The 22423-nt window shown below is 36.6% G+C and overlaps 1 protein-coding gene across 1 annotated transcript in view; it reads right to left on the reverse strand.

Annotated features, from left to right (window-relative positions):
• Nucleotides 1-587: 587 nt before the first annotated feature.
• The window catches only part of LOC110110192 (40S ribosomal protein S15), a 31110-nt gene continuing 9274 nt past the window's right edge, over nt 588-22423 (reverse strand). The window contains exons 4-5 of the mRNA XM_020841572.2: nt 1616-1750; nt 588-1048 (exon numbers count right to left, since the gene is read on the reverse strand). Of these exons, the coding sequence (XP_020697231.1) occupies nt 935-1048; nt 1616-1750 (249 nt within the window). The 3' untranslated portion in view covers nt 588-934. The remainder of the gene's footprint in view (nt 1049-1615; nt 1751-22423) is intronic.

Below are 22423 nucleotides of genomic sequence, written 5' to 3' on the forward strand. Positions count from 1 at the left end.
ATACTATGTAAATAAAAAGTTATAATGGTCCATCCTAGTTTGTAATCAAAGAAAATGCCATTATAAGGTAAATATTGGTGGTATTTTCGCTCCTTCGATACTCATTATACCTTATTTTAATATTGATTTGTTTCAATAGTTAGTTTTAGCATTTGCTCTTTTGCTCTGCCAACCAAAGAGTTGAATGAATATTCCTTGATACTTCAACATTCACAGTTTAAAGAGGGTTTTTGCTTCAAATATATTAAAATAAAAGAATGGACATGGCGTAGTTTGTCAAAATTTCAGGAAGTATCTAATAATAGTAAAAAAAAGTGCCAAATAAGCGCTCCAATATTAAAATGGTATGCAAGCTTCATTATACAAGAAACCACTTGTGCAATCTAAACAGCAAATACGCACCCGTTTATCCAAACGAACGCTTGCTTCCAACAGCGAGCATAACCTAACATCTATATATAAATAAATAAATAAAACGTTCAATTTTTTGTTTTAGATTACACCAAATTTAGCCGACAAAATCAGCAAACATTCTCCATAATAGCTTTCGAAAGAAACCTTAAGATCAGATATAGAAAGAAGCAATATTTATAGGAAGCCACAGCCTACCAGATATAGTTGCCCAAATAGCAACAGCAACAACAAAATGCAGAGAGCATAACAATAATAACCAAGACATTATCTTGGCATTAATATTTTAGACAAGACGGTTAAATCATGGAAATGTAACCTGAAAATTCATACAAAATAACCTCATACTCAATCTGGAATATAAAACCCGAAATATCAATTCTAAAACATCCCTCTTGAGAAGTAATAAATCACCAATTCAAAAGTAAGAAAAATCATCAGCAACCATTTCTAAAAAGCAATATAAAACAAGGAGCAAAAACTCTTTCTTAGTTTCTTTGTTCCAAGATTCCTCATCTTTCGTTTACTTCAGTGGAATGAACCTGGATGAGTGGGTTGCACCAATACCAGGCCTACCGTGCTTAACAGGCTTGTATGAGATGGAGAACTCCGCCAGATAGTGACCAATCATTTCTGGCTGTAAACCAAAATGGATTGAGCAGAATTTATTTATCATAAATTAGACCTAAGAATGGTAGTAAAAATCAGCAAGAATGGAGCTGAGTATACAATTCAATACAACTGGACAAGAGCTAATGACAATGTTGATGAAACTTAAAAATGCTGATTCGCTGGAAGATAATTTTTATCCAATACTTCGATTCGCAACGTTTGGTTAAGCAGATGTGAAAAACAAATTGACAAATAAGGCATTTTATAAGAGAACAGTAAATTCCAAAAATAAACAAGTGAAGTGGGAAAGGAATATTTAAAACAAGCCGGGGAACAAGACAAACATGCAGATAAAAAACTACTCTTTTTCATGGCTAGCTAACTATTGAGCAACATGAAACGCTAAACAAGTGAGAACAAATGAAAATGTCATCCTAAGCTTAAAGGTATCCCTAAAAACCAGATACAAACGGCAGAACAAAAGCTTGAGAAAACAGAGGTATCCGTGTGCATTAAATTTCATCAAATCCCAAAGATTCCATAGTCAATATCCCTACAATGTTTTAATGACGGCACACAAAAATAAACGCACCTTTATCTCAACCTGGTTGAAAGTTTTTCCATTATAAACTCCAATAATGCTTCCAATCATCTCCGGAACAATTATCATGTTGCGGAGGTGAGTCCTCACCGGCTCAGGTTTCTCACCCGCAGGTGCATCTCGTTTCTGTAAAATTTCCTCATCACAATAACGAGTTAATATAAATGCCAAATTTTTTAAAACCATTAACCCAGAAAAACAAACCATTGAAAACTTTTCCATCATTTCTTTGAACTCCTTGGTCCTTAACTAAAACTAAACCCATATCAACAGAAATATAAGAAAGCATGTACAAGTTTTCTTTTAAAACTTAATTAAGGCAAACACATACATCATATGCGCATGTTTTAAATTCAAAATATCTTAATTGGTAGCTAAAACTTTCAACCAACACATCAACGAGAGCTGCACTAGCATATATAAGTGAGACAACCTTAAAATTAATACAAACCAGGTATATATGATATGCTGAAAAAAAAAATTGAAAAGGTACAATTTTAAAATACTCTCAATATTTTTCATCAAAGCTTAAGACTGACAATCATGATTGTAAAAAATTTATGTATTAGAATTTTTGTTAAACGACTATTGAATTCAACCGAAGTCATGGAATTTATGATACATCCATTTTTTTTTAAGTTGAGATAATTCATTTCTGCTCTTTAATATAGAGTTCAGAAAATATAAATTAAAAAATAAATTATAGTTATAACTAGCATTTCTGATCTCAAATATAGTTCATGATAGATTTCCACGAATGCTAACCAAATTCTTTTATAATTATAGAAAATTAACCATTAGTGGATTTAACATTGTCGTTGTCGGTCTCAAACTCTGGATGATAAAAGTGGAGGGTTGTGCGTAGGGTAGTCAACAGCCAGCATAAAATTTATCGAATAATCATGACTGCCTGTGCAAGTACCTGTTCGAAGTTGTCTTGCATGTTACATTCAAGCAAGCAGGAGGAGCAACTCCTCTCTAGGACCAAAGTTCGTTCGAGGGATTCCCTCAGGAAGCTAAAAAAGAGCTTATCACTGGAGCACGATAGACCAGCACCAGCAAACTCTTCTTGGCAGTCCCTCCCCCGGCACGCGCCGCCAGGAACGACCCTAAAAGTTATTCTCAGACAAACATATCTTTATTCATCTTGGTCAGAGTTAAGACTCCCACACGAGATAAATCGAACAACTAATGGCACACATCACCGCTACAAACCTCTCTCACAATTAGGTCAACCTGAAGGCCCCATCATCAAGATGCTACTCACCATTTCTCATCTCAACTGGGCGACAAAAAATCCACTTTTTGTTCTACGCCAGCTTGTTCACCTGACCACACTCCAACGATACTAGCCCCTTTACATCTCAAAAGGGGATCTCGGATCAGCTTCCAATCGATGTATAGACGGTTTCCTTTCTCAATCTCCATCCCACTCGGCATTGACAACCGAACTACAATAAAGAGTGATGGGTCAGGCACCATACTAAGAGCATACTCCCCATACCTTTCCAAGCCCTATAAAAGGGGGGCAGGAGGAACACACAAAGAGAGGGACGACAAACACAAAAGAAGAGGAAGAGGATCACATAGGACGAGGGAAAAGAGATCACACAAAAAGAGAAACGAGACAACATGATAATTCATTATCAAACCCACAAGAGAAGAAAGATGTGTCATTTTCCGTTTCTTAGCTTAAGCTCTGCAGTTTAGAGCTCTCCCTATCAATATTCTTGAATCTCTAGCTTGGATAAAAAGATTTTGCCTAGATCTACACTGTCTCTCATCTTCTATATTTTTCTTCAAATTCAAACTTCATTACATTCTCCCCATAGGCTCTCAGTCCACAGGTAGCATGAAGTACGACCCAACATCAATAAGACCTCACATTATCCACCGGATAAAATGAGATTCAATAGGTCGCTGCACTGACGCCCGGATATAATATTAAATAAGCATAAGTTCTCACATCAAGGATGGATTTGGGCCAAAAAGGGCTGGTCCATGAAACTAATATTAGGATAAGAATTTGAAATATATGTACTCCTATAAACAAATTAATAGTATTAATAGATATTTTGATTTATAGGAAGATAGATATACTATATATTAGGATTCAAACTATGATATTCGGATAAACGCTATACTAGAAATGGTATATGTGTAATTATAAATAAGAATTTGAAAGATAATATTATAGAAATTAAAAAAATATTGAAGATAGAATTATAATTTTAAATATTATTATTATTGTTATGATCATTAAAAACATAAGCACTTATGCTCCTTAAATAGATTTGGATATATGTTAAAAAATAAAATTTTAGAATGACTTCAAAGAATTAATACAAAGAATACCTTTTGAATAAAGAACTTTTATTAAAGGTAATTTAAATAGAATAATGAATATGTTGGTAGAGTAATAGAAGATTTTAAAATATTTCATTGTGAATATGAGTTTGGAGCGACTAATAAAGATAGTATGACCAAATAAGTTTTTGCTCTACTTTATAATTTTGTAATTGCTAATATTTTTTTAATAAAAGAGAATAACATTATCACTTATAAGAAAAGACATTGTCAATTTTAGATTAATTATTTTATTATCAAAAAGTAGATAATTCCTATCACAAAGATTGTAAAGTCAATCTAAGTAAAAATATATGTACCCATCATCGCTTTATTAAGATTTTAAAATGAAGGTGCGCAAAATGAAAAATAAAGAAAAATATTATCTTAGGATTATATGAGGTATTTAAAGAACACCAATAAAAATATTTTTGAGTAAGACTCAAGATCTTAAGATTTGAAATGTTTATGAGTAAGCTAATGTTATAACAACAACAACAACAATTATCCCACTACGTGGGGTCGGCTACATGAATCCTTTTTCTCCATTGTGTCCTATTAAAAGTCAAATTCTCGTTTAAATCTAATAAAGAAAGGTCATTCCTAATATTTTCTAACCAAGTCTTTTTAGGTCTGCCTCTACCTTTCTTAACATAAGTCAAATCTAATACATCTACTCTCCTAACCGGGTCATCGGAAGGCCATCGTTTTATGTGACCAAACCATCTAAGGCGACTTTCTCTAATCTTATCTTCTACTGGAGCTACTCCAACCTTTTCACGTATATGCTCATTTCATATTCTATCTCTAAGGGTAAAGCCACTCATCCACCTGAGCATCCTCATCTCTACCACACATTAACTTAGTATTTATGCTTCTTTTAATGGGCCAACATTCGCACCATAAAGCATTGCAGGCCTCACTACCATCTTATAGAATTTTCCTTAAGTTTGAGGGGTACATTTCTATCACATAACAAGCCCGATGCATTCCTCCACTTCAACCATCCAACTGGAATTCTACTAATAATATCTCCCATCTATTTCACCTCATCTCTGAACAATAGATCCAAGATATCTAAAACGGTACTTCTATATAATGACTTGATCGCTCAAGTCACAATCCCCCACTAGGTCTATTACTACTAAAATTACACTCCCATATATTCCATTTTAGATCTACTCAAGCGAAAACCTTTAGACTCTAAGGTTTGACCTCCATAATTCAAGTTTAACTTCAACTCCCTCTCCAGTCTTATCAACAAGAAGAATATCATCAGCAAAAAGCATACACCAAGGTACATTCATCTTACAAATGTCTAGTGAAAAACATCCATGACTAAAGCAAAAAGATATGGGCTTAAGGATGATCCTTGATGTAACCCAACCGAAATATACTTTGGTCAATCCACCTTGTGTTTGAACACAAGTAATAGCTCCTGCATACATATCTTTAATGATTGAATATAAGCATTATTGACTCATTTCTTTTCAAGAACTCTCCATAGCACTTCTCTTGGAACTTTATCATATGCTTTTTCTAAATCAATAAATATCATATTTAGATCCTCCTTATTTTCTCTATATTTCTCCATCAAACCTCTTAATAAATGTATGGCTTCCATAGTCGACCTACCCGTCATGAATCCAAATTGATTTTGAGAAACATTAGTATCACGCCGCAACTTATGCTCCATAACTCGCTCCCATAGTTTTAAAGTATGACACATTAACTTAATACCTCTATAATTCGCACAATCTTGTGCATCACCTTTATTCTTAAAAATAAAAAAAGCTCCAAATAGTTGATAGTAAAATCAAAATGTGCAAGAAAAGATTAAAATAAAATAATTTATTATAAAAATTGATTTAAATATAAAAGTTTGAAAAATTGGGAAAGATATAAAAAATTACAATGAAAGTCTAAAAAATTTCACTTCTAGTAATTTCTATAATAGATTAGATATTAATGAGGATGAAAGATGCATATATTAGTTAGCTAAGCTATGTTGCAACGATACACCTATTTATGAAGGCATGTTGTATCCGATATACCGATACACGGATATGCCTCCGATACGTGTCGGATACGACTTTGTCGTATCCAATTAAAATACTACTTAATTTCAAAAGGACACGCGTATCCGATATGCGTGTTCATTGAAAAACAAAAAAATATGAAAAAAAGACCAGTCATATTTACTTCCGCGGCTGCGAGCAAGGTTCTCTCATTTCCGAGTTGGATTTGAGTCTCTTGATGATATGGAAATATTGGAAATTGTTATTTTATTTATTTTTAGGCAGCAAAGACAACATGCTTAATATTAGAAATTGTTAATCTTTCACTTGATGAACTTGAATTAGAAGTTATGATATTTATTGAAGATGATATAGAAGTTCAAAGACAAACCATTGAAGAAGCTAATCATATCATTCCTTCTACTGAATAGTTCAAACTTCATGTGCTAGATAATTTATGTTTATGCTTTTGTTGCTGTACTAGACACTTAATGCTTACTTTTATTTTGATATTATAAGCTACAAGGCTACAAATGATGTTACTTTCATTTTTTTGTAATTTCAAATATTATGCTTTGATTTCTTCTTAATTTTTATGTATGATTTATAAATTATAATGTCGTGTCCGCGTCGTATCCATACCCCTGTATTTTTAAGAATTGACGTGTCCCGTATCCGTATCGTGTCGCCGTATTCGTATCGGTGCAACATAGTAACTAAGCAAAGAGATATAATAAATAAAGATTTAGTTCAAATGAAATACAATAAGGATGAAAATCAAAAAGTGATTTCCTTAAAAAAGATATTCAATATAGGTGGATGAGATATATTGATAATTTTTTTAATAAAGGTTGTGAGAATATAATTGACTTTAGTAATCTTAGCACTCTAAAAAAAGAATTTTTAATTTTTATTATCATATTAGTAAAGAAAATGAATTGTGAAAAAGCAGTAGGATCTGATGATATTCCAATAAAATTATAAAAATATTGAGAACAAGGAATTTCTTGGCTTACTAAACTTTTTAATATTATTTTGAAGACTAAAAAGATGTCAAATGAGTGGAGAATTGTGTTGGCTCTCAATTCAACTCTCATTTGTAATATTGATTTGAACCTTGCTTGGTTGTGAGCAATTGGCTAAAATATGCCAATACGTACACTAGTCATAGTTGTCTTCAACTCTTAAAATGCTCGAGTCGCTTCCTCCCCACACTTGAAGTTATCTTTCTTCAATTGCTCTACATAGGTCCTGCTATGGTGTCACATCCCTTCACAAAATCCTGTAGTAATCAGTGAGACCTAAGAACCACCGTAACTCCCTTAAGTTTTTAGGAAGAGACCAGTCTACCATGGCCTGAATCTTGGACTTGTTTGGCAGAAGCGCCCTCTTTGGATGCCACATGTCCTAGATACTCCACCTGTGATTGCCCAAATATGCCCTTTTTCTAATTGACAAATAACTTATACTCCCTCAAGGTCTCCATAGTTGTCTTCAAGTGATCCACATTTTATGCCTATCTTGTTGTATATTAAAATATCATCAAAGAATAACAAGACAAACCTTCAGAGATATTGCTGGAATACTCGATTCATAAGTGACCAGAAAATGATAGGGGAGTTGGTGAGGCCAAAAGGCATCACCAAGAACTTTTAGTTCTCTTCATGTGTCCTAAAGGTCGTCTTGTGCACATCTGTTGCCTTCATCCTGATTTGATGATATCCCAACTTCAAATCAATTTTGGAGAAGATCATAACTCCAAATAACTTATCCAAGAGTTCATCAATCAAGAGAATTGGAAACTTATCTAGCACCATTTCCTTGTTTAGAGCCTTGTAATCTACACAGAATCTCCAGATGTCATCCTTCTTCACCAACAATACCGAGCTAGAGAAAGGGCTTACAATAGGTCTGATGATTGATGCTTCCATCACCTCCCTAATCAACCTCTCTATCTCATCCTTCTGGATCAGGGGTAACGATATGGTCTGACAATGATGGGAGTAATCCCTTCTTTCAAGTAGATAGCAAGCTCGTGCTCGTGAGGCGGTAGTAACCTGACCGGTGGTTGAAATATATCCTGATATTATGTAGAATCTACTAGGTCCTAACTAGAATTTTCCTAGTCTCTTGTTTCTGGACTCCTTCTATGCTTTGCAACTCTATCAAATATCCTAGGCATCCTGGATTTTCATGAGCATGATTTTTAAAGAAATCATAATCTTGGATAAGTTGACATCCCCTTGAAGCACAACATTTTTCCCCTCCACATGTATCTCCATGGTCAATGACTTTCAATTCACCTTCATATCCCTCATAATTTATAGCAACTTCATCCCTAGAAACATATCTGCACTTCCCAAGTCCAAGGGAAGGAAATCATCCACCACCTGAATATCCTGTAAAGTCATCACCACCCTTTTACATATCACCTTGCTCCTCTCTATCTTGCATGTTCCCATCATCACCCCACATCCTTCCTTTTTCACTAACTTCGACCTCAATTAGTCCATCACCTAATTTGAGATGAAGTTATGTGTGGCTCCTCTATCCACCAAAACTACCACAGATTGCTTTCCAATTTGTCACCTTACTTTAATGGTGTGATTTGGAGTAAATCCCATTTAAGAGTACAAGGACACCTCCGCCACATCCAAATGCAACTGCTCTTGTCTCCTCCAATACATCCTCCAACTCATCCCCGCTCTACTCTTCCCCCTCACAGATCAGCAAGACCTAAAGGGCTCGATTCTTGCACCTATGCCCAAGTGTAAATTTCTCATCACACCTGAAGTAGCCCTTTTGCTTTCCTGTCCTGCACTTTTGCTTCGGTGAGGCACTTGAAATTGCCTCAAGGACGGGCTCCAGCACTCTTCTCCTTAGGTGTCACCTTTCTCTAAAATGACACCACCTGGGTCCTCGGTGCCAAGGAAGTAGAGGTGTTCCAGTAAGCCCCTCCCATGGGGTTGCTCCGACTGGCCTTCTCCCTCTAATGTTTCTCCTCCACCCTTTGTGTTAGCTCCATTCTCTCTCTCAACCTCTCGGCCTCAACACTCTAAGCTCTACCCTTATGTCTTCCCTAAGGCCCTTCATGAAATTTCCTTCCAACCCTTCCACAGAAATTCAACTCAGTCTACTAGATAGTAGCTCAAACATCTCCTAATACTCCATAACGGTCCCTTCTTGAGTTAAGGCATAGAATTATTCATGGAGAGGACCCCTTCCCAAATGTCTCAAAAATGTTCCAACAAACAATCCTTAAATTCTCCAAAGGAATAGATCGGATACCAAGCTTCACTCCACTAAAACCAAGCTAGAGCTTTTTCCTCCACATACAGCCCTGTCGCCAAGAGCATGGTTTAAAATTGCGTAATAAGAAGCGCGCCTCAGCGCAATTTCGTCCATTTAAGCCTCAAAGCCTACGCAATGAGTTCAAGATTTGAGGCGTACGCCTCAAGTTTACTGAGGCGCGCCTCACCTCACGGTTGAGAGGCGTCCGACTCTAAAAATTATGCTCGGTACTGAGCAGTACATACTCGGTATTGAGCGGTATATGCTCGGTATTGAGCAGTACATGCTCAGTACCACTAGGTAAATGCTCGGTACCGAGCCAGTACCGTTGGTACCGAGCAGGTATATGCTCGGTACTGAGCAGTACATGATCGGTACCACTAGGTACATGCTCGATACCGAGCCAATACCGCTCGGTACCATTCAAAATAACTCTTACAATAAAATTTTGTTCCGGTACCACTCAAAATAACTCTTATATGTTAATGAAAAGAATACTGTGATTTAGGAAAGATGGAGTTTGAGTTGAACTATATTTCATGTTGTTTTATAATGGGATATTTTGATTTCACTTCATATCTTGTGCATTTTTATGTTTTATATATTATTTACTCATTACTACATACAAAATTTATCATTTTTTGTTTACGCAATTTTTTGATTTTGAGGCTTACGCCTCAAAACTCCTTGAGTCTTACGCCTCGCCTCACGAACGAAAAACGCCTCAATAACCGAATACGCAATTTTAAACATTGGCCAAGAGTTCTTCTCCTTCCGTCAGACCATTGATCGCAAAGCAAAACTCCACCCGGTACACCCAACCTTAAGCATCTTCCCCTTCGAAAACCGGCATCTTTAACTTTCTCAACCTTGCATCCGTACCCCAATGGTTTCAGCAAGGTGGAAAAAAAATTCAGCAGAAATCAACGATGGCGACTTTAACTTTCAGCACAGGACACCACTATGATATCAATTTGATATGTCGTTGAGTAAAATCAACGAGAATAGTAAAGAAAACAAAAAAAGATTAAAGAAAACAACATAACAAAAGGGAAAATAGCAGCAAATGATAGGAATAAGGGCTAATTTTTTTATTAATAACTCAACGAGAAACAACATACAAGTGATATACAATTAGAGATAGATTGGCTCTCCCAAATAACCTAGTCACCGCTAGGGAGTCCTCATAAAAGAAAAACAAGAGAAAACTATAGCAAACTCAAAACATGCATGAAGAAAAATACCTCTAGACCTCTCCTTAAATAAGCTTTCAAATTCCCTCCAAAATAGATTTCCCTATTAATTTACACATTTAATTTGAATTCAATTAAGAAATATACCCCTCTTTAATATGAATTCAATCAAGAAATCTTTTTCTAATTAATCCTCTCTTTAATTCATTTCCTAACATAATGAATTAATTTCTTATTGAGCCCCCACAAAAGAGGTCGAAATTTCTCGATCCTGCTGCCGTATCAGTTACATGTAAGAATATAGCCTTCAATAGATTAAATTGAGGTTCATAAATTACATTACTTCAGCCATGAATGAGACAAGTTCAGTAGATTATTTTTATTAAGCAAATTAACAATTGCATAAATGTTTTCATTAAATTGCACTTTGGTTCATGGAATATGGAACAACCATGTTTAAGTCCTTTCTTTAAAAGAAGAGTACACGTCAACTCAACCTAAATATCTTAAATGCTATTTTGTTCATCTTCCTTAAGTAGGTACATCCAATGAGAGCACTGGTGACAAAAACAAACGGCATCCAAGGTGGCAGTTCACGAAAGATAGCTTTAAAGACTTCAAAGTATCAGTTTTATAGGGATCAAGGTCTTAGAATCAGGCATCTTCTTGTTTAGGGTGCAAGAAAAAGCAGATATTTAAAAGAGTGCATGGAAGTGCAGTGATTGAAAGAGTGTTTGCCAGAAAGGGAAGGAAGCACAAACAGTTTCTATCGGGTCATTGCCTTATGCGGGACATTATGTCTGACACCATGTCAAACATGACACATTGGTGTGTCTCGTTATTAATTTTATCTGACAATTACTATTCACCTTTCGAACACTTCATGGGCACTTGCCCGCATATTGTGAGCATCTCTCAAACCCTTCAAACAATCTATAGCACTATAATTACCAAAAACTATTATTAATCAAACTAGATTTAGACAATTGATAGAATAACGAGAATTAGAACTTCAATAGAAAACAAGTGCAGGAATTGAGAAAACCTTGGCTGAAATTTAGAATTTCAGCAAGATTTCAGATTTTGAGATAAATCCCTTGGCAAAATACTAGGAAAACTTGATAATAGATGAAAAGTAGAAGAAAATAAGCAAAGATACAATGAATCTTCAATTCGAGAGGGACATCCAGCTCTCCCAATCTCTAGCCAGCAGCTAGAGCTCAAAACACCTAAGAGAAAACTTAAAAACAGCAAAACATCACATAACCCTAACCCTAAACCTTGTCCCCTTATTTAAAGGATACAAATAAAAGCATAATTACTAATTATCCCTTCACAAACTAATTTCCCCCCTAAACCGCCCCCTCCAATTTGGATTTGCATCAAGGCATGGCCCCAAAAGGGGGCCAGCATCTCCTATAGTCCGGCTAGAACAAACCAAGAGCAGGCCCTTGTTTTGGGCCAACTGGGCCGATCCATCTTGGATTGGTCTATAAATACTACCCCCCCCCCCCCCCCCCCCCCTTCTCCCAAGAACCACCTTGTCCTGAAGATGGAAGGACGAAAGTTGATGTTTCATCTGCTCATACGGCTCCAAGGTAGCCTCATAATCGGGTTGGTTTTTTGACTTAATAAGCACTTCCTTACTTCCTCCCTCCCCTTGTCGTACTCCTACCAACTTCAGGGGTTCCAACACCACCTCCAAGTCCTCTATTAGTGTCACGGGTAACTCTGCAATGACTCGACTGTGACACATGGAATACCGGATGTATGGTCGCAGTCGGAGTTAGCTTAAGTCGATATGTCACTACTCTGATCCTCTTCTCTATCTCAAAAGGGCCAAAGTACCATTAAGCCAGCTTCACATTCCTCCTACTTTACACTATCTACCGCCAATAGGGACGAAGCTTCAAATACATCCTATCCCCTACCTCAAATTGAATGTCCTTATTGTGCCCATTGGCCTGCCTTTTCATAATCTGCTAAGCTCTCAACAATGTTTTTTTCAGTTCCTCTAGTATCTTATCCCTCTCTTTCAAGTACTGCTCAACTGAAAAGACTGATGTGCTACTATGTCCAAAGTGCACCAAGTGAGGCGGATCCCTGCCATACAACACTTTGAAAGAAGTCATCTGGGACACCAAATGGTACGAAATGTTGTACCATTATTCTGCCCACTCCAGCCACTTAGCCCACAACCAAGGTCTCTCTGAAGTGAAGCATCGCAGATATGTCTCCAAGCTGTTGTTGACCACCTCCATTTGCCCATCAGTCTAAGGGTAGAAAGCAGTGCTCATTTTTAGCACGGTCCCATGCAACCTGAACAACTCTCTCCAAAAGTGACTGAAGAACACCTTATCTAGATCTGACACTATAGACTCTGGTATCCCATGTAATCTGACCACCTCCTTGATGAAAGTCGATGCCACTGTTACTGTCGTTTACAGGTGTCGTGGAAGAATGAAATGTTGTCCACCACCACCAGGATAATTGTAAACCCTCCAATCGGATGGTCTGTCTATGAAATCCATAGAGAGTGGAGACATCTTCCCACACTGTACCAAGAAGTTCTAAAGGATATAGTAGCCCTCCCGAAACCATAGCCATATACTTGTTCCTCAGGTAAATCTCACACCTAGCCACCATCTCCTCTACATCCTTGTGTATCCCCTTCCAATATAATTCAGCAACAAGTCTCATGTATGTCTTATGTACACTAGTGTGACCCCCAACAACGCTCCCGTGGAACTCCTATAATAAGTGCGGAATATAAATTAAAGTTTGAGGCAGCACAAACCTTCCCTGATATAAAAGTCTCTCCCCATCTACTGAATAGCCAAGATGGCTAATCTCATCCTTCAACAGATCTTCACTGATCTTTCTCAACTCATTGTTCTGTGCACTTTCTTCTTTAATAGCCCCCCAATCCAACATCAACGGTATAGAAATAGCTATCTCCTGGAGCTCACTTACGCATCTCGATAAGGCATCAATCACCTTATTCTCCAGTGCTGGTCTATATTAGATCTCAAAATCATAGCCCAATAACTTTGACAGCCATATTTGATGTTCCTCGATCACCATCCTCTACTCCAGTAAGTACTTCAAGCTCAACTGGTCAATCCTGACGATGAAATGCCGGCCAAACAAGTACGGCTGCCACTTCTGAATAGCCAATACAATGGCCATCAAACTTCCTCTCATAGACTGACTTCAGTCCAGCTCTGACTGTCAACACCTGGTTGAAGTAGGCTATAGGTCTGTGATTTTACACGAGTACTAACCCTAACCCATATCCTAAGACATCAATCTCTACCACGAGCATATAGCTGAAATCAGGTAGTGCTAGGACCGGAACCGTGGTCATGGCGATCTTCAATATCTCAAAGGTCTATGTGGCTTGCTCTCCACACATGAAACTATCAGTAACCCGTCAATCCTAGGAAACCCTTGGCTCCATTAGGTTCCTAGACAAAGGCCATTTAAGCCTTGCCTTGATTTCGGCCTGATTAGCAGCCATCCCTTCCAGGGATACCACATGCCCCAAATACTCCACACTTGCTTAGGAAAAATAGCACTTCCTTCATATTGTCCCTCAGCTGGTGCTTTTGCAACCCCTCTAAGACCATCCTTAGATGCTCGAAATGCTCCTCAATGGACTTGCTATACACCAAGATGTCATCAAAGAAAACCAAAACAAACTTCCTAAGATAAGGTTGGAACATCTTGTTCATAGGGGACTGAAAAGTAATAGGGGCATTGGTGAGACCAAACGACATCACCAAGAACTCATAGTGTCCATCGTGTGTCTTGAAAGCTATCTTCGGAACATACTCTTCTCTAATCCGGATCTGATGGTATTCGGACTTCAGTTTTACCTTCGTGAATATTGCATCTCTACAAAGCTCATATAATAATTCATCAATCACTGAAGTAAAAAAACTTGGCTGACACTGTCTTATTATTCAGGGCCTGGTAGTCCATGCAAAATATCCAACTTACATCCTTCTTCTTGACCAGTAAAACTAGGCTAGAGAAAGGACTCACGCTCGGTCTGATGATCCCTGCCTCCAACATCTCTTGGATTATCTTCTCAATCTCATCCTTCTGGATCTGGGGGTAATGATAAGATCTGACACTGATCAGTGAACCCCCTCCCTCAGTGTAATGGCATGCTCATGTCCTCTCTGTGGTGGCAATCTCTGAGATGACGGGAAAATCTTCCAGAACAGCTGTAGAACTGGCTATACGGAAAGAGGGATGTCCCCTCCTTCCTCCCCTATGATCCACTCCAAGCTCTATAGCTCCACCAGAAATCCTCCTCCCACCTCTTGTATGGTCCTTACCATGGTTTTTAGTGACACCATGACTTTGGAGAGTTTTGCATCCCCTAAAATCAACATCCTTTTCCCTTCCACTATCAAATCCATTGTCAACATCCCCCAATTCAAATTGGTATCCTCCAATGTCTGCAGCCATCTCATTTCCAAGATGATATCAATGTTCCCCAGCTTCAATGGGAGAAAATCCTCCCTCACATGGATCCCCTGTATGGTCAAAACCATTCCCCTACACAAACCTCTACCTGTCTCCATCTTTAGTTTCCTTGGCCCCTCACATCCATACCCTATTGGTTTCATCCCCAACCATGCCCCTTTCCATTCAACCTCTCCCCATGCCCGGATAATCTCCCAGAAGGGTCAACTTCCTTCCTCCTTGTTGTCCTCTCATCGAAATAACCTGACCCGGCCACCAACAAGGCTCCATGTGACAGACCTCAATGGAAAATACTTTCCAATTCATCGTCATCCTCCTGGATCTCCTTTCCTCGTGGTTCCACCCTAGGAATCACCAGTGATGCTTTTCAATGCATCTCAAGCATCTTTTTCATTATCTCTTCAAAGTTCCTGAAGCGGTTCTCGATGGCCGAGAGTCTTACCTCCACCCTAGAATATTTTTCCTCTACTCCAGCAATGAGTTGTTCCATTTCGCCTTCCAACACATCCATCTCTTTGATGTCATTAATTGGATCTAGGTTCCAATTACAAAAACAGTAATGAAAAATTGTTTTTCCTCCCAAAGTGCTATGATACCAATTTGATAGGAAACAAGTGAAGGAATCAAGAAAACCTTGGCTGAAATTTAGAATTTTCAGCAAGATTCAAGTAGATTTTGAGATAAATCCATTGACAAAACACTAGGAAAACTTGATAATAGATGAAAAGTAGAAGAAAACAAGCAAGATACAATGAATCTTCAATTCGAGAGGAAGATCCGGCTCTCTCAATCTCTAGCCAGCGGCTAGAAGCCCAAAACATCTAAGAGAAAACTCAAAAACAACAAAATATCAAATAACCATAACCCTAACCCTTGCCCTCTTACTCAAAGAATACAAATAAAAGCATAATTACTAAACAGCCCTTCCCATAAGAATTAACCTCCTAAATTGCCCCCTCCAATTAGAATTTGTCATCCAGGCATGGGCCCCACAAGGGGGCTGGCAGCTCCTTAGTTCGCCTAAAATAAACTAGGAGCCGGCCCTGGTTTTGAGCCAATTGTACCGGTCTATCAGACTTTTATTATTTTCTAATTGGTTTTAAAGTATCATATGTGAATGACATTCTTCTATATGTTATGAAATTTAAGAGCGTGGAAGTGCATGTCATATACCTTTTCAAAAAAAACATCATCTATCATGCCTATGTGTTGTACCAATATCCCAATCTTGAAATTAGCATTTAAGGAGGATGAAAGTGGAAAATGGTTATGAAATGTTGGGAGATAATTATGAAAGGGTGGATGCCAAATGTTGATAGAACAATCAATCACTAAACGGTTTGCAAACCATTAAAGGTCGAAATCAAGCCTAACAGCATAAATACAGGACTGAATCTAGTTATGTGGTCGTTGTTTATTGATTAGTTTTGAACAAGGGTAAAATTTTAAAATAAGACTTATTTAATAATTTAATAAGAGGAAAAGGGTAGGGGTGGGGGGAATATAAATTTTAAAAAGATATCAATTCGGGCAAGGCTTTTTGTCAGCCAAGGTATTAGAATCAGGCAACTAATGATGCTTTCACAGATCATTCATAAATTCTCTTTTAATTAATAAAAAAACAAGCCGATTAAGTTCATAATAATTCTTAAGGATGGGTAGCCATTTTTAAAAAAGAATTAATGAAACATATACAAAAGCATTGTTGGAGTGAGGGAGTCTGTGGCTAAGAGAATACGTAGCAGGGTCATCCAATCCTTCCCTAAAGTTGCAGGTGAAGTCCATCGATGCATATAGATATTGCATGCATTTATGAACATCAGAACGAGATGAATTTTTATAATGATTACATACTGATGTCATGAGGATGCGCAATAACAAAGTAGGAGAATTTCAAAATAGCGCCAAATGGAAGCTTGTAGAAAAAAGATTTGTAGAGATGGATCGCTATTTAGTCGATCTTCACTTTAAATGAAACGTTATGAGGTTTTGCATGAGAAATTAGACGTTAAGATAGAGGATGATAATAAGCACAAAGTAAACTTAGATGTCATACTATCTCATCAATAGAATTCCACTGAGAACGGATATATTAGAGTTATATAACAAATTTATAAATCAACAATAAATTATAATGGAATGTTAAGAAGAAAATATTTTTATCTGGTTTAGACTCCCAAGAGATACACAACAACTTGATTATTACATCTTATGCTGTCCAACGTCTAATCTCGCATGCATAAGTTGCTCAATGAAAGAAATACTAAAGCTGAATGGCAAATAGTTGCCAACAAAGGAATGTTGTGTATATTTTAAATATTTGTTCAGATGAAACATTAGTTTTTTCATTAATCTCTATGTGGTTATAGAATTAAATAGCCTAATATAGTGCATTCATTATAAGTGAAGTTTTGTAAAATTTTGTTGTTTGAGAATAATTGTAGGCGGTACTTTATACTAATTTGGCTCCCCATCATCTTTATGAAATGTGTAGTTATTTCCAATACAATATATACCAACGAGATAATTTTCTTTACATAGAGCTATTCAAAGAAGACAAAAATAGTAGAACATCACAATAAATTCATCATCTCTAAAAAGAATAAAGTAACATAAAAGTATTAATTATACTGCAAGCAATACATGTGTATACTAAAAAAGAAGTCCTGTGTCGTCAAGGAGGCATAACATCAGTCTGGTGTGTAAAGCTGGGGACCATAGACCAACCTAATGCAAAGTTGATTTTGTGAACCTGATTCATCTTCATGTTCCTACTGTTGAAGCCGTGTAACCTAACTAATCTGTGTCGATGGCTGTGGCTGTTATTGTGGAATATGAGAAGGCATCCAATACGACCCTGTGTATGGTGACCTGGATGGGACTACTCTAGGTCTCAACAAGAATGTTGGAGAACCAAAATACTGAATAGGAATGAACAACATATACTACTAAGTTGTAAATAATCCCTCCAAACCATCATATGCAGGTTAAAAGGAGAACATGGCAAACCATACAGTGATTCCATAAAGCTAAATGGACCATGTGAAAATGTAACTGCAACGCTGAGCGGGGCCCAAAAGCAGGTGAGCTTGTGGTTAGATCAGGATCTATGTGAAGTGATGGACCAACACCCCTAACCATCAATAGCTACTCTTCTTAACAACTACCTTCTCCCCCAATGTCATTTATAACATGCATGTTGTATCTCTCATCACTACATAGTATATCGAACTTGTTAATGGCCGCTTGTGATGTTGTGTCCTAGTCACGGTCAAACATCAGCTGTAAAACCTCCAAATTATCTAGGAAAAATAAATATTGTTACTAAGAGAAGGCAGTAGAATGTTAGTTGAACTAATAAAAATAAATCAACAAAAGATGTTACTAACAATTATCTTTCAATTCGTTGATCTTGGATAATATGTTGACTCATAGAAAGCTCTTACCAAGTATAAGCCTAAGATTTGCGCTAGAGCAAATACCACCTATCAGCTTTGCCCATCTACATGCTCTGCTAATGCTAAACTACAAGGGCATGCTTGCTCTCCTATAACTGAATATATTTTTGGAGGTACTCCACCTAGTCAATATATACTTTTCCCTATTCATCTGCCCGAGTGAAGCCTTACTGTACTGGATCCATGTCGATCCACTTCTAATCACCAAACAATCTTATCACATGATATGTTGAGTGTCACTCCACTCGATGCCAGCTAATGAGTGGAGCATGATTCTGGTAGATTCTCTAACCACCAAGACATCTGTTTGCAACTCAAATCAAAATCTAATGATCATAAAGTTACCAAATAACCTAAAATTTAAAGGATATAAGTTGAATGTGGCTCAATCATAGGAATTTATATCATTTCATACTTGGCTTTCTAAAAGGTCATCAATCTCAGCCCTATGGGCCTATTTAGCAACAAATAGGATTTAACTCTAGTAAGATTTAGTAAATCATATAAATTCGGATTTCGTAAATTCTGAGTGTGTTAAATCCTGAAAACTATTAAGCAAGATAGCTGCTAAATCTAGTGAAACTATTTTGCAATGTAATCCAAGACATAGGACAATTAGTTCAATAAAAACTCAAATTTAATTAGTATTGTAAATAAGAATTACTTATTAAATCTAATTTGAAATAACTAATCATTTAATTACTACTTATACTATTAATAAATTAATTAAATATTTAAAGTAGTATTTTGATTAAATTTTAAATACTAATATTTATTTATTTATTTAAGTTTTCTATTACTAACAAATTATTTAATTATAATTTATATATCTAATTCTATAAATAATTATTTATAATTTTAATTATATTATTTAAATTATTAGATTAATTTCTAATTAAGAAAATAGGAATTAATTTAATTTCTTTTTTTTTTCTTCCCAATAGTTTAGAAGGCGTCTAGGGTTTGCTTTTCCTCTTATCTATTTCATTGTTGTTGTTCGACATCATTACTTCACCTGAGATAGAGTTTTACAAAAGTCACTTCTTCGGCTCCTCTCTTCGTTGTTCAACTTTGTTTAAACAATTTACTTATTCGACTCTAAAGACGTTCCCTTCTTGTAAGATCGAAAGTCACGACATTTCGATGACGTTCTCCTGTTGGATCAAAACTCGACAAGAGTTTGTTCGCTGTGAAGGTGATTATCTTTCTCCCTTTTGTGTGCTTGTTCAGCCAAATCCCGTAAATCCGACAAACTTTAGGATTTAGTAAATTTGAGATTTATAACAAAGAGGGAAACGGAAGATTTATTCCACCATGAGATGTACCAAGTAATCAAATATCGTTTGGCAAGATTTAGGAAAAATCTTCCTCAAATCCTACATAAATGATGTTAAATCCTATTGTCAAACAGTCCATAATGGTTTGAATGTCCCTAGCAAGTATATTTCTAATTTTGTGCTCATTCCACCAATGTTTTATAAGATATGATAAATACATAAAATGGAAGAAGTAATAAAAGTATTGTTAGCATATCTAAAATCCAAGCTCTAGCCCTCAAAATCCTTTAGACAAGGAACATGTAATTTTGGCCATCTAATGTGGACATCCAACCATTCATGCCTATCCGAGGAGCTGAAGATTGACGGTCGTCATCGTCCCACGTTATCTTAAATTTTATTTCTAATTTTTATTTTTATTATGAATTTTTCATTTTTACCCTTACTTAAGAGGGTCATCCTATGCAAGCCCTAAGGGCATGTGTCTTATTTTAGTTTCTTAGCCTATATATAGAGGCCCTTACTTGTGTAATGTAATGATGGATTATTAATAAAAAAAAGAATTGGAGCCTTTGTCTTGATCTCTGTGTGAGTTTTGGAGAGGAAAAGTCCTATGGGAGGATAACTTTGTTTCCACTAGCCGCAAGATGGATCCGGGCTCGTGGAGGGCAACGTAGTAACTACCAGCCGCAAGAAGAGTCCAGGCTCGTGGTTTGTATCATTTTTATTTTATTTTTTTCTTTGTTCTCCATCCTCTCATCTCTAGTCTCCACCATTCACCGTCCATTTTTGTTTTATTTTGTTTGATTTTGGCTCACTTTTCTTTTGGATCAAACATCAACCCCTCCATCTCCATAGCCGGACGACTACCTCACCCCTAGCCTCTTACCTCCACAAATTTTGAATTTTGAATTCAAAATAGCCTCTTTATTACCTTCCTAAATTAATCTATTGTTAACTTGAAAAGTTTCTAATTTGAATTCAAAGATATTTGAATTTCAAATCATTTCTGAATTAAAAAATCTATTTTTGGAACCTTCCCCTAATTCCTCTAAATCTGAAATCAATTTCAGATTTAATATCAAATCTCATTTAATGCCTTGGGCCACATACATCGTATGTGGACATCTCTCCCCCTCCTCCTTTGGCCGCCCCCATTTTCCCTCACATATTAATTAATTCTCTTCAATTAATGCTCTCAATCAAATCCCTTTCCCATAAAATTTATTCTTTTCAAAATTAAGTTGTTCTAATTTTGGTAAGTTTTCGAAATTCAAATTCTTTCCTAAATCATTTAGCTTAATTTTGGAAAACCTTCCTTCAACTAAAGATTGGGTAAATCAGAAATTAATTGAGAATCAATTCAAATTCCACATTCATTGAACTTGGACACCCTATCCCCTTTCCCTCTCTCTTTGACCGACCCCTTCTCTCCCTTTTCCAATTAATTTGAAAATTCAAAATTCACATGACCCCCCCCCCCTCCAATTAGTTTTACTTCAGTTCGGTATTAAAGCATGGTTGCTCACTCGGGACGCGAACTCGACGGAGTCGAGCTGTTTTTCACCCCGGGAGAATGATGCGGACATCCAACCGTCCATGCCTATCCGAGGAGTTGAAGATCGACAGCCGTCATCGTCCCACGTTATCTTAAATTTTATTTGTAGATTTTATTTTTATTATGAATTTTCCGTTTTTACCCTTATTTAAGAGGGTCGTCCTATGCAAGCCCTATGGGCATTTGTGTCTTGTTTTAGTTTATTAGGCCTATATATAGAGGCCCTTGCTTGTGTAATGTAATGATGGATTATTAATAAAATAAAAAAAGAATTTGAGCCTTTGTCTTGATCTCTGTGTGAGTTCTGGAGAGGAAAAGTCTTATGGGAGGACAACCTTGTTTCCACCAGCCATAGGATGGATCCGGACTCGTGGATTGAAGTACCTCGTGGAGGGTAACGTAGTACCCACCAGCCGCAGGAAGAGTCCGGGCTCGTGGTTTATATCGTTTTTATTTTATTTTTTCTTTGTTATCCGTCCTCTCATCTCTAGTCTCCACCATTCACCATCCATTTTGTTTTATTTTGTTTGATTATGGTTAACTTTTCTTTTGGATCAAACATCAACCCCTCCACCTCCATAGTTAACCGACCACCTCACCCCTAGCCTCTTCCCTCCATAAATTTTGAATTTTGAATTCAAAATAGCCTCTTTATTACCTTCCTAAATTAATCTATTGTTAACTTAGAAAGTTCCTAATTTGAATTTCAAATCATTTCCAAATTAACAAATCTATTTTTGGAACCTTCCCTAATTCCTCTAAATCTGAAATCAATTACAGATTTAATATTAAATCTCATTTAATGCCTTGGGCCACATACATCGTATGTGGACATCTCTCCCCCTCATCCTTTGGCCGCCCCCATTTTCCCTCACATATTAATTAATTATCCTCAATTAATGCTCTCAATCAAATCCCTTTCCTTGTAAAATTTATTCTTTCCTAAATTAAGTTGTTCTAATTTTGGTAAGTTTTCGAATTCAAATTCGTACGAATTTGAAATTTCAAATTCTTTCCTAAATCATTTAGCTTAATTTTGGAAAGCATTCCTTCAATTAAAGATTGGATAAATCAGAAATTAATTGAGAATCAATTCAAATTCCACATTCATTGAACCTGGACACCCTATCCCCTTTCCCTCTCTCTTTGGCCGACCCCTTC

Source organism: Dendrobium catenatum, unplaced genomic scaffold, assembly GCF_001605985.2.
Source record: "Dendrobium catenatum unplaced genomic scaffold, ASM160598v2 fragScaff_scaffold_390, whole genome shotgun sequence".
Classification (NCBI taxonomy): Eukaryota; Viridiplantae; Streptophyta; class Magnoliopsida; order Asparagales; family Orchidaceae; genus Dendrobium; species Dendrobium catenatum.